Here is a 13,721-nt window from a genome sequence, read left to right as displayed (position 1 = left end):
CTTCATACTGTATTGCTGTATAATTGGAGGGGGGGAAAGGAAAATTTCAAGTAGGTCTTGGAACTTACTGATAAAAGAAGGAACACACAAAGCCAATGGCTAATGCAAAGCCTGATGCAAAACCTAAATAATTTAGTGTATTCAGGGTTAATATTTTACAGTCAAGTAATCTACATATTAATGTAATAGGTAAAATTAGTATTTAAAAATATTGGAATATAGTTGACAGAAAATTGTGTTAGTTTCAAGTATACAGCAAAGTCAATCAGTTATACATATATGCATTCCTTTTCAAAATATTTTTCCATATAGGTTATTATACAGTGTTAAGTGTATTTCCCTATATTATGCAGTAGGTCCATGTTACTGGTCTATTATATATACATAGTACTGTGTATATAAAATGTTGGTACTTTTTAAAAGTACAATTCACCAATAAAATCATATAGTTTATTCGGGTCAATGTTATGCATGTTTGTTTAATGTCCAATTATAGTATTTATCTTTAGATACTACATTTAGATACATGTCATCCTTTTATTTGATGGCCCTCAAAATAGTTTCCCTCTGTTGATGGTTTTATTTTACATGTGATTTTAAAATATCAATTCTGTCAACCAAAATAAATGCAGAAACCTGCAAATAAGAAAAAGAGTTTATTGGGAGTTTTAAGAATTGCAACATGGACAATTTTGAGTTACAAACTTAAATGTTCTGCTCCAAGAGGAATAGAAAATGATGGGGGCTTATTAAGGCAATACACAAAGGTATTCCAGAGAAGCTACATAGGTTATTTTACAGAACTGCAACAGGTACGAGCAGGCATTCAGTAATATGGTGGAATCACATTGGCTGCTAAGCTGTGGTTTCTAAGGAGTAAGCAAACATGTCCGGGGGAGTTGAGAACGGACATGAGATGTTGTGAATAACTATACAAACAAAATTTATTCTAGATATAAGTGATATCATATAGTATTTGTCTTTCTCTTTCTGACATACTTCACTCAGGATGAGAGTCTCTAGTTCCATCCATGTTGATGCAAAGGGCATTCTTTTGCTCTTTTTTATGGCTGAGTAGTAATCAATTGCGTATATATACCACATTTTCTTAATCCAATCATCTGTCGATGGACATTTAGGTTGTTTCCTTGTCTTGGCTACTGTCAATAGTGCTACAATGCACATGGGGTGCATGTGTCTTTTTAAGGAAAGTTTTGTCTGGATATATGCCCAAGAGTGGGATTGCTGGGTCATATGGTAGTTCTATGTATAGATTTCAAAGATACCTCCATATTGTTCTCCATAGTGGTTGTATCAGCTTACATTCCCACCAAAAGTGCAAGAGTGTTCCCTTTCCTCCACACCTTCTCCAGCAGTTGTTATTTGTGGACTTACTAATGATGGCCATTCTGACTGGTGTAAGGTGGTACCTTGTGATAGGTTTGATTTGCATTTCTCCTATAATCAGCAATGTTGAGCATTTTTTCAAGTGCTTCTTGGCCATCTGTGTATCTTCCTTGGATAAATGTCTATCCAGGTCTTTTGCCAATTTTTCAATTGGGTTTTTGGTTTTTTTGCTGTTGAATTATATAAACTGTTTGTATATTTTAGAGAGTAAGCCCTTGTCAGTTGCATCATTCAAAACTGTTGAATCTAATATATGGCACAAATGAAACTTTCCACAAAAAAGAAAATCATGGAGTTGGAGAATAGACTTGTGGTTGCCAGGAGGGAGGGGGAGGGAGTGGGGTTGACTGGGGGCTTGGTGTTAATAGATGAAAACTATTGCCTTTGGAATAGATTAGCAATGAGATCCTGCTGTGTAGCACAGGGAACTGTGTCTAGTCACATTTGATGGAGCATGATAATGTGAGAAAAAAGAACATATATGTGTATGTGTAACAGGGTCACCATGCTGTATAGTGGGAAAAAAAATGTATTGGGGAAATAACAATTAAAAAAAGAAAACAAAGAAAATTTATTAAGAAGATTAAAAAAGAATTAAATGATATATGATAAAGACAGAGAATGGGAGTTGAGTGGACCAAAGGAAAAATAAACTATTTCAAAGAAGACACTCATCAAGAATGCAAAATCTCAATGAAATGGCTGTTAGGGCAAAGACTCAAAACTGATTATACAACTTAAAAATATTTAGGCTATCAGTGATGTCAACCCCAAAATATGCACAACTTATAATTTGAGAATTAAGTTTTATTTGGGGCAAAATGAGGGCCATAGCCTTTCAGATAGCTCTGAAAAACTGCTAAAAATAGGTAGGAGAGAAGGTCAGTATATATGTGATTTAGGTGAAGGAGAAGGTACATGCAACCAAACTCACAGTTTATAGAAGGATACTGCTAGTTTCATGAAGGTTTGAGTCACAAAGGGCAGGTATCAGTTACCATGAAGGATTTTAGTGATGTGAGGAGATGTGAAATTTGGGCTCATAAATACTTCTTTTGAAAACATCTATCTGTAGACCAATTTTGCCAATTTTCCCAGAATAGAGAGTGCCTCACACCCAAGCTCCACCCTGAACAATTTCAGTGGGTGTTTGGGATAGGCAGCTGCAGTGGCTCATGATTAAGTCTATGTAGAGGCAGATGGTAAGTGCCAGTCTCCAGTTCACACTGACATATCAAGTGTAGTTTTGGTAAAATTGATTTAAGGGTGTATTTGAGTCCCCCTAATTATTAAATGTCTGAATTGTATATAAAAATTATGCACCCTGCACTGAAGATTTAATAAACATGTTTGAGCAAGTTCTGAGCAAATAGCATGCAAATTATGCTGGCTTGCATGGGAGAATGATAGCTTTGAGAATAGGTGTTTTAGAAGGGAGAAGATTAAAAAGTAGAACAATTCTGTATGTCCACTTTCTAGCTTGCACTTGTCTGGAATGTAGAAATAATGGCAGAAATTTCAGCAGACACTTTGTGACCATGAAACAGCTGTAAGATAATGAAAGCTAAATGGTGGAGATAATAGAACAAAGAGGAATATAGAGGTTGGGAAATTGATGTTTTGTACCTACCACTGTGTCACAAAGATGTTTGCTGTAGAATTCTCTTAACTGGGAGCTAAACAAGTTTAGGTGACTACTATTTAAAGTCATTAGCAGCAGATCTTAGTGAAATTACCTCCACACATATACCTTTGACATCTGGGTATACCCTTCAACCATATGATTGAAAATGAGTAGCAGTTGATACATATAGTTTGCTATGATTTGTGAGATGTCTTTCAATTTTACAACAAAAGTAATTTTTAAAACTGCTTTATTTACATGTATTCAAGTAAAATATAGTGAATTTACATCAGTCATTTTATAATCAGATTTGATATAAAATAGCCATTGCATCCCATTTATCGATTAATATTTGGCTGTAGTATCTATGCTCTGAAAGGGTATGTTTACTTGAACAAACTCCAGAATGAAATGGTTGATGTAATCATCTATGATAATACTAGAAAGCTTGTTGTTTGGAATTATTACTCATCATCATTTACCAGTGTTATTAAGTATGCCAATACTTTTTGAAGTTTAGAGGAAAGTGATAGAAATTTTAAAAAATTGAATTAAATGTCAGAGTAAAAGTGAAAATTACACAATGCTAAATGCCAGTTGTACCTCAACAAATCTGACAAAACATCAAGTGCACATAAAATATTATCCAGGATAGACTACATGTTAATCACAAGACAATTTTTCTTATATATATAATTTTTTTTATTTTCCCACTGTACAGCAAGGGGGTCAGGTTATCCTTACATGTATACATTACAATTACATTTTTTTCCCCACCCTTTCTTCTGTTGCAACATGAGTATCTAGACAAAGTTCTCAATGCTATTCAGCAGGATCTCCTTATAAATCTATTCTAAGTTGTGTCTGATAAGCCCAAGCTCCCGATCCCTCCCCCTCCCTCCCCCTCCCTCCCCCCTCCCTCCCCCTCCCTCCCCCTCCCATCAGGCAGCCACAGTCTCTTCTCCAAGTCCATGATTTTCTTTTCTGAGGAGATGTTCATTTGTGATGGATATTAGATTCCAGTTATAAGTAATATCATATGGTATTTGTCTTTCTCTTTCTGGCTAATTTCACTCAGGATGAGAGTCTCTAGTTCCATCCATGTTGCTGCAAATGGCATTATGTCCTTATATCACCTCACACCAGTAGAATGGCCATCATTAATAAATCCACAAATAACAAGTGCTGGAGGGGCTGTGGAGAAAAGGGAACCCTCCTGCACTGTTGGTGGGAATGTAAACTGGTTCAGCCACTATGGAGAACAGTTTGGAGACACCTTAGAAATCTATACAAGACAAATTTTTAAAGGATTAAAAAAACCTCATTTCATGTCAAATTTACATTTGATATGTTCTATCCCAAGAAGTAGACCTGATTATTCAGTGGTTTGTCTCTTAGTTTTGAAATAGGCATAGCATCAATGCAATAAATACAAGCAAGATATATCATTAAATATATTTTATAATGTTTTCTTTAAAATTCAGTAACCATATGCTCCAGTGCAAAAGTAATGTGTAAATCAGCTAATGGCTACATCTTGTTGTAGTAACACAATTCTAAAATTTGTCTGTTGCTAGCATAAGATTAGTGACAGGCATGAATGATGTCTGCAGTCCTATTGTTTTTTCTCTTATGGCTCAACATGTGGTTGCAGTCACAGCCCTCATCCATTTATTTCACACAAGAATAAAAAAAAGGAGAGACATACAGATAAACATCCGTTATATGAGGCCCTTTCAAAACTGCCCAAGAGACTTATCTGATGATTTTTTTTCTCACTGAAAGAAAGAATAAAATATAGATTTTCATTTTCATCCTTAGTGAATTTCTATTCCACAAACAGAGATATTTTATTAGATAATTAGATGTGGAGTATGGATTTGGAATTGACAAATAGTCTTTATTCCAATGTGCTTGAAAACAAAAGAAATTGTAATGGATGTTAAATAGCAAATATCTGAAGCTGGATAATTATTCATATTGTAAAAAAAAAAAAAAGAAGAAGAAGAAGGAGGTTTGTTGAACCCTCTCATTAATTTTCATATTTACAAAGTGATAATAAATCTTGTTTCTTACTTAAAAATTTTGGACTGTACTATAAATAAGAATTCCTTCTTTCTTTCTTTCTTCTCTCTTTCTTTCTTTCTTTCTTTCTTTCTTTCTTTCTTTCTTTCTTTCTTTCTTTCTTTCTTTCTTTCTTTCTTTCTAGTTCTTTTTTTTTTTAATGGCCACACCTGTAGCATATGAATGTTCCCAGGCTAGAAGTGGAATGAGAACTCCAACTGAAGGCCTACCCCACAGCTATGGCAACACTAGATCCAAGCTGCTTCTGTGATCTGAATCTTGTGGCAACACCAGATCCTTCACCCACCAAGAAAGGCCAGGGGTGGAACCTGTATACTCATGGACATTATGTCAAGTTCTTAAGCTACTGAGCCACAATTGGAACTTCTAAACAAATTTTAATAAGTTTAAAAAGATTGAAAATATATCTAGTATCTCCATGGACTACCATAGTATAAAACTGGGTGTGGAAAAAGGGGATCTTGTGTATGGTTAGTGATAAGGTAAATTTATATATTTACTATGGAAAACTATATGATGGTTCTTCAAAGAATTAAAAATGGAACCACCATATGATCCATAAATCTAACTTATTGAGTATGTATACAAAGAAATCAGAATCTCAAGAAGATATTTGCACATTTGTGTTCATTGTACACCTGCAAAAAATTTAATTTATTTTAATGATGAATATGTAAAGAAAACCTTAAATATCTATATTTATAATTATACTGCTTAATATTAAATATTGTTATAAGGTTACAAAATTAACACAATGTAGTATTTGTGCAAGAATAGAAAAAATAGACAAAAGGAAAAATAGCCAGTCGATTAATGGCCACATACAGATACCTGATTAACCACAAAACTGCCACTAAAAGTTTTTTCAATAAGTTATTTTCATTCAATTTGTAGTAATTTTTACAAAAATACACGAAAAATATAACTTGGTAAAAAATCATAGAGCCAACATGGCAGGATATCTAAATGAGTCTGTGTAGGCAATTATTTATTGAACTAGAGCAAAAATAAAACCATAAAATAAATAATTGAAAAAATCACTTTCATAAAAGTTAAGATTTTCTGTTCACCAGTGGAAAAGAAAGCACAACCTGCACACAGGAAAATGTTTGCAGTACATATATTGGACAAAGGATTGGTAACTAAATTATATAAAAAATTCCTAACCAATTGATGAGAAAAGAGAGATAGCTCTTCCTCCCCAACCTAAAAAAATAATAGTGAGCATTTAAGTTTACATGATATCCAATATCTGATAAGCATATAAAATGTGATACAGATCACTGAACTTCTGAAAAAGAGAAATTGAAACTACAATGGATCACTCTTGCCTTCTGAGACAGAAGGGATTCAGCCTATGGAATGTGTATCTCTCTAAATAAACTTCCTTTCACTTAAAAAAATAATCCATAATGGAAAACAACTCATTGCTATGGCTAAAATTAGGAGGACTGACAATACAACTGCTATCAAAGAAGTAGAACTACTAGTGTTCTCAATTCTCAACTGAGTATCATCAATAGAGTAAAAATTGGCATAGAAACCTTGGGGAAATCTCAACATTATCTACTACAATTCAACTTTCTTGTGATTTGTGAAGTAGTAATTCCACTATGGTTTATGCACTAAACAGAAATAAAAGTTGAATTTATTAAATGGCAAGTACAGAAATGTTTACAACAGTTGAATTTATAGTAGCCCCAAACAGGAAACAATTCACATACTCACAAGAGCAGAATTAATAAGTTCAGGATATTAATACATGAAATGCAACAAAATATTGAACACGAATGTCTAAGAAAAAAGATACAACATTATAAGTGAATCTTCATAATATTGAGTAAACAAAGTTTGACATAATTAGCAATAATATTTTAGAATAGTGATTGAATTTCTGGAGGTATTGTTTGGGAGGAAGCAAAAAGGAGACTTCAAGAGTACTAGAAATATCCTAAATCTTGATATTTGTGTAGTTGCATGGGCATATTCATATGTAAAATTCATCAAGCTCTACTCTTGAGATATGTGTTAAGAGAATCAATTAAAAATTATATGGCATTATGTCTAGATACTCATGTTGCAACAGAAGAAAGGGTGGGGGAAAATATAATTGTAATGTATACATGTAAGGATAACCCGACCCCCTTGCTGTACAGTGGGAAAAAAAATGTAAAAACAAAAAAAATTATATCAACTGTAAGTAAATTGTAACTTGATGATACATTCAACTCCCCATCTAAAATTTTCTTACTACTCAAGCCTTTATATATATTGCCTCTACATGATAGTCCTTTATTTCTAGACATCTATTAAAATATATATCATAATAACTTTTGAAAAATTTTTATCTAAACCTTTATTAAGGAACTAAGAGTAGGAACTCCTGAAAGCAATAAAACAATAAAGAGGTAAACAATATAATTTTGAACACTATTTCGAAGTAATCTTATGTTTTTTAAATCCAGATACTTTATTTTTTTATTTTATTTTGGGGGGACTTTTTGTCTTTTTAGGGCCATACCTGCAGCACATGGAGGTTCCCAGGCTAGGGGTCTAATCAGAGCTATAGCCTCTGGCCTATGCCACAGCCACAGCAATGCAGGATCCTAGCTGCATCTGAGACCTACACCACAGCTCACAGCAATGCCAGATCCTTAACCCACTGAGCAAGACTGGGGATGGAACCCGCAACCTCATGGTTCCTAGTCAGATTCGTTTCTGGTGCACCATGATAGGCCCTCCCTAATCTAATGTTTTTTATTTTTATTTTTTCCATTAGTTGGTTTATAGTGTCCTGTTAATTTTCTACTGTACAGAAAAATGATCCAGTCACACATTTATATATACATTCTTTTTCTCATATTATTCTCCATTATGTTCCATCACAAGTGACAGGATATAGTTAGTTCCCTGTGCTATACAGCAGGATCTCATTGCTTATCCACTTCAGATGCAATAGTTTGCATCTATTAACCCCAGACTCCCAGTCCGTCCCACTCCTTACCCTTCCCCCTTGGCAACCACAAGTCTCTTCTCTAAGTCCATGCATTTCTTTCCTGTGGAAAGGTTCATTTGTGCCCTGTATTAGATTCCATATGTAAGTGATATCATATGGTTTTTGTCTTTCTCTTCCTGATGTACTTCACTTAGTGTGAGAGTCTCTAGTTCCATCCACATTGCTCCAAATAGCATTATTTTGTTCTTTTTTATGGATGAGTAGTATTCCATTGTGTATATATACCACCTCTTCTTAATCCAATAATCTGTTGATGGACATTTAGATTGTTTCCTCGTCTTGTATGTTGTGAATAGTACTGCAATGAACATAGGGGTGCATATATCCTTTCAAGGAAAGTTTTGTCTAGATATATGCCCAAGATTGGACTAGAAAATCGCATGTAAATCAATGAAATTGGAACACACAATCACACCATGCACAAAAAAGAAGTAATCTGATTTTTGTTTTCAAATTTAACTTGATGTTCAGATTACTGGTCTATAATATTATTTCTTGTAAATGAATTGTTTTTTTACAGTTATCTAGTGAATTTTTATTAATGTTTTACATTTGCTTGGAGATGATGTTCATTCTGTGGTTGTTTGCTGTTTGACTAAGTTACTTCCTATAGATCTAACTCATCATATGCCTGGTTGAAGTATTTTATCCTTAGCAGAATTTATGACTTTAATATATGATTTTATAATTGCTGTGTTCTAAAATCTACTTTTCTGATGGTAAATGAATCTGGCACAAACAATGAAATTTCCATGACTGTGCTTACTTTTACCAATTTCATTCATTTTAAGAGAAGAAAACAATTTTGATGGCATAATTGAGAGAATATTAGCAATTACATTCTTTTTTATCCTAATACACGGTGAAGATGGTAATAATAAACAAAGCAAGTAAAATGTTAGTCTTGAGGAAATGACTGTAGAATTTCCTGAATAATTTCTCTGGACAAGGCCCAGGATCCACTGCACTATCATAAATATATATTTGATATTGGTAATTGCATGAAGATAGAAATTTCCTACATTGCTCCAAAACATTTGTTTTGGCATTGAAGTGTAATTGATATCTCATTTTCACTCTCAGGGGTTCTTATTGGAGATGAATAGTATGTTTCAGTCTCATATACTCAATTCTTAACAAATTCCTATTATACCAAAAAAATGAAATTAATTTTCTCTTCATGCATTATTAAAGAAGCAATAATTATAATATGTTTAAAATGTTAAGTTCCCTGGTGGCCAAGCAGTTAAGGATCCAGTGTTGTCATTTCTGTGGCTCAGGCTTCTGCTATGGCATGGGTTCAATCCCTGACTAGTGAATTTCCACATGACATGGGCAAAGCCAAAAAATAAAATAAAATAAAATGTTAATGAATACAGGAATTTAGACTCATTTGGCACTGGGTAACTTTGACTAATAGGACTAAGTTTGGTGGCATTTGAAGTTTGAGCATTTTCCCAGCCACTTTTTCAAGGCTTCCTTGACCTCGCTGTTCCTCAGACTGTAGATGAGGGGGTTCAGTACAGGGGTGAAGATAGTGTAGAATGCTGACACAATCTTATTGTGGTTAGCTGACCTATAGGATTTGGGTCGCATGTATATAAAAATGGCTGCTCCATAAAAGAGTCCCACCACAGCCAAATGTGAGGAGCAGGTGGCAAGAGCCTTCTTGCGGGCATCTAGAGAATGCATCTGGAGAACCGTGGAGAGGATTACACTATAGGAAGTCAGGATGAGGGAAAAGGGGACCAAAAGCATTAACACACAACAAATGTACATGACATTTTCAAAGACTGATGTGTCAGCACAAGCCAAACGCACCAGCATTGGGGCCTCACAGAAGAAATGATCGATGACATGAGAACTGCAAAATGGAAAGCTCAAGGTAGCAGCAGCCTGCATTAGCCCATCAACTGCTCCCAGGAACCAAGATCCCAATGTCATTTGTAAACATAATTGCCAGTTGAAGAGGACAGGGTATCGCAGTGGATGGCAAACAGCCACATAACGATCATAAGACATGGCTGCTAAGAGGAAACTCTCTCCACCACCCAGTGTGAGTGAGACAAAGATCTGCAACCCACAGCCAGCAGGGGAGATGGATTTGTTGCATGTCAAGTAGTCAGCAGCCATTTTGGGCACAATAGTGAAAACCAGCATCATGTCCATGAGGGAAAGTTGGCTCAGTAGGAAGTACATGGGCCTGTGGAGCCGGGGGTCCAGGTGAATCAGGAGAAGCATGAGGGCATTGCCTGTCAGGGAAGCAATGGCCATTGTCAGCACTATAATGAAAAGAAAGAGATGGGGTCTTGTGTGGTTAAAGATTCCTAGGAGAATAAAGTCTGAGGTTGTGTTTCTCTTCTCAGTAATGTCTACTGACGTGACACTGGAAATGGAAAAAGTAGAAAAGGAAGGAACTTTCATCATTAAAAAATATTAATTTGACTTCATAACTTATAGATAAGTACAACGTATGAGATCCAAGGACCTGATTCAAAGCCTACCTCCCAGTTAAGATTGGTCCTCTCTATAGTATAACTCTTTAATGTTTTAAGTGAGGTCAAGCTATATACTTCACACAAGAGTATATTAATTAATTGAGATAATAGATCAAATGGATCAAAAGCAGGGAAAAAACTGTCGGAGACTAATTATAAACAGTTACTTTGACTATTTTTTATATTATTTGTTTTATTATTGTGCTTTCATTATGTGTACTAGAACCAAATTAACCGGTTGAAAAAATAAACACCCATTTAGAAATTTGTCATTTATATTTGTTTGAGTCACAGATTTTTTTTCCAAATTTTTGAAATTTTATCATATTCAAATTAATTTTTTTAATAATGAGAAATTAGGTTCTACTGTGGGTTACAAAGACCATAGACTGGAACAGATGAGCATAAGTAAAACAAAATTTCTACACTGAAGAAAGATAATAGTCCCAATAATTGATGCAAATGTTTTTCTTTCTCTCACTACAAAATTTTTATTTATGTGATTTTATATTCTAGTTCATTACTTCCTATCTGAAGCCTCTAATGTCTTCACACAAAATTTGGAACAAAATGTGAATTTATTTCCCCTGCTTACTAGGGCTTGGATACATGTTTTACCTAGCGTTTCACCATGGAATATACTGCCACAGAGCATTTAAATTACTAGATGAATATGAAAGGGAAGAATGAGAAGATCTTGGAAATCAACAAATGTGTAGAGAGAAAAGCAATAAGTGTACTAAGGAGTAAAGTGACTAAAAGGACAAAGAAGCATTTTTTTTTTGTCTTTTTTGGGCCACATCTGAGGCAAAGAAGCAATTTTAAAACAACTTCATTACCATGAGGCATAATTATTATCACAAAATGTAAGTAGAGTTGGAAAGAAAAAATACTTTATTTAAAAAATACCTAAATTCAAATATGTGGCTTGTCTTTGGAAGATAGTTTTTACTATTCAACAAAGCAGAACCATTTTGTGCTTCGTAGGAGACACAATGAAAATGACTGAACCCTCAGAAATGAGCACAGCTTCCTAAGGAAGGGTTTGCAGGCTGAAACATATGAGTTTTTTTGTTGTTCTTTTTTTTTTTTTTTTTGTCTTTCCTTGAGCCACACCTGTGGCATATGGTAGTTACCAGGCTAGGGGTCTAGTCAGAGCTGTAACTGCCAGCCTACACCAGAGCCATAGCAACATGGGATCTGAGCTATGTTGCAAACTACACCAGAGCTCACTGGCAACACCGGACCCTTAACCCACTGAGTGATGGCAGGGGTCCAACCTGCAACCTCATGGTTTCTAGTCAGATTCGTTAACCACTGAGCCACAACGGGAACTCCCATATATGTGAGATTTTTTTAGTGCTGGCCACTTTTAAAACTCCATACTAAGAACAAAACCTATAAACTTATAAATAGCAGAGGAGCACACAGCTACAAGGAACCAATTTTCCTTGATTTTAGCAGGAAAATGGCAAATGTACCACTTTTATAAGTGCATAGTTTTGCAGACCTCTTTATTGCTTATGTGTACTGTCCAGAAGGCTTCATCCAAAGCTTTAGAAACATTATGATTTCTGAGCCTGTTGTCTAGAATTTATCTGGTTATTGATTATTGCAAAGAGAGATGGTGATGATGTCCTTTTTTCAGTCTGAAGAATTTAATTTTGTGAATACTTTCATGGTCTAATAAAAGTTCAATGGCAGCCAGAGCCCACCTCTTGCAGAGCTGTCTCACATGTCTTTAAAGCATCTATGAAATGGCAGTGCTAATAGCTCATTAAATCACTACATCCACCAAAATAGTATTCTCATTTAAACCAACATAAAAACACAACATTAAGCACAAGATATCAGAAAAATAGGCATTCTACGTTACCGAGTCAAGGTATTTCACAAGCCTTGTGATTCCCACTACCTTCTGTCTACTATATGACACTCCTTGTTTTGCATACTATTAAGATATCTTTATGCTATTATATCCACAGACTTTGGGCTCCTTGACTGTTATAACTTTAAACCATTCTCTATCTTGTCTTACTGATAAGGGGATGTGTGGATTGTGTGAATAAAGAACAAGAGACTTGGAATACAGAAGTCCTGATTTAAGAATCATTCTGTCATTCTCTCTCCCTCTCTCTCTCTCTCTCTCTCTCTCTCTCTCTCTATATATATATATATATATATATATATATATATATATATATAGTCTTTTCTAGGGCCACACCTAGAAAAGTTCCGATGCTAGGGGTCTAATCAGAGCTGTAGCCGCTGGCCTACACCAGAGCCAAAGCAATGCAGGATCCAAGCCACGTCTACAACCTACACCACAGCTCACAGCAACACCACATCCTTAACCCACTGAGAAAGGCCGAGAAAGGCCAGGGATCGAACCCACAACCTCATGGTTCCTAGTCAGATTCATTAACCACTGTGCCACGACGGGAACTCCCATTTTCTATATATGTGATGAGTCAGTTACTTAATGATGTACTGTTTTCTTTTGTTTGTTTGTTTACTTATATGTTTAAAATTATAGATCTCTTAATAGATTATTCATAAAATTAAAAAATGTTTTGTGCATGAAAAAGTTCTAATATCATTCTCCAAGCCATTTTCCACAATTTGTCAGTCTCAATCATTTATTATCATTTTTTTTCACATAAACAGTATCTAGAAAGTACCAATTTGATCATTTGACTGCTCTGGCTACATGAAAGTGATATTCAAAGGCAAACAGATAAATGATAAAGATACACATACACACACATGCATGAACACATGAGTGTGTCTATTTAATTAATTAATTAATTTTGCTTTTTAGGGGGAAACCCGTAGCATATGGAAGTTCCCAGGCTAGGAGTCAAATCCGAGCTACAACTGCCGGCCTATGCCACAGTAATGCAGGATTCAAACCACATTTGCAATCTATACTACAGCTCATGGCAAAACTGGATCCCTGACCCACCTTGCAAGGCCCTGAATCAAACCCACATCCTCATGAATACTAGTCAGATCCATTGCCTGCTACACCACAATGGGAACAGCATGAGTGTATTTAAGTAAGAGTAAATTTGGAACTATGACTCTTTAA

The 13,721-nt window shown here is 35.0% G+C and overlaps 1 protein-coding gene across 1 annotated transcript; it reads right to left on the bottom strand.

The window, feature by feature from the left end:
* Nucleotides 1-9,554: 9,554 nt before the first annotated feature.
* LOC125124552 (olfactory receptor 2T12-like) lies at nucleotides 9,555-10,559 on the bottom strand. Its single transcript, XM_047774628.1, has one exon. It carries the CDS (start codon nucleotides 10,557-10,559, stop codon nucleotides 9,555-9,557), a length of 1,005 nt encoding a protein of 334 aa, XP_047630584.1.
* Nucleotides 10,560-13,721: the final 3,162 nt, after the last annotated feature.

This window comes from Phacochoerus africanus, chromosome 4 (genome assembly GCF_016906955.1).
Source record: "Phacochoerus africanus isolate WHEZ1 chromosome 4, ROS_Pafr_v1, whole genome shotgun sequence".
NCBI lineage: Eukaryota > Metazoa > Chordata > Mammalia > Artiodactyla > Suidae > Phacochoerus > Phacochoerus africanus.
This window is presented reverse-complemented; position numbering and strand designations above follow the sequence as displayed.

Bases quoted from the DNA above. Each gene is read 5' to 3' on its own strand.
- LOC125124552 (XM_047774628.1), bottom strand. From the start codon at position 10,559: ATGATGAAAGTTCCTTCCTTTTCTACTTTTTCCATTTCCAGTGTCACG.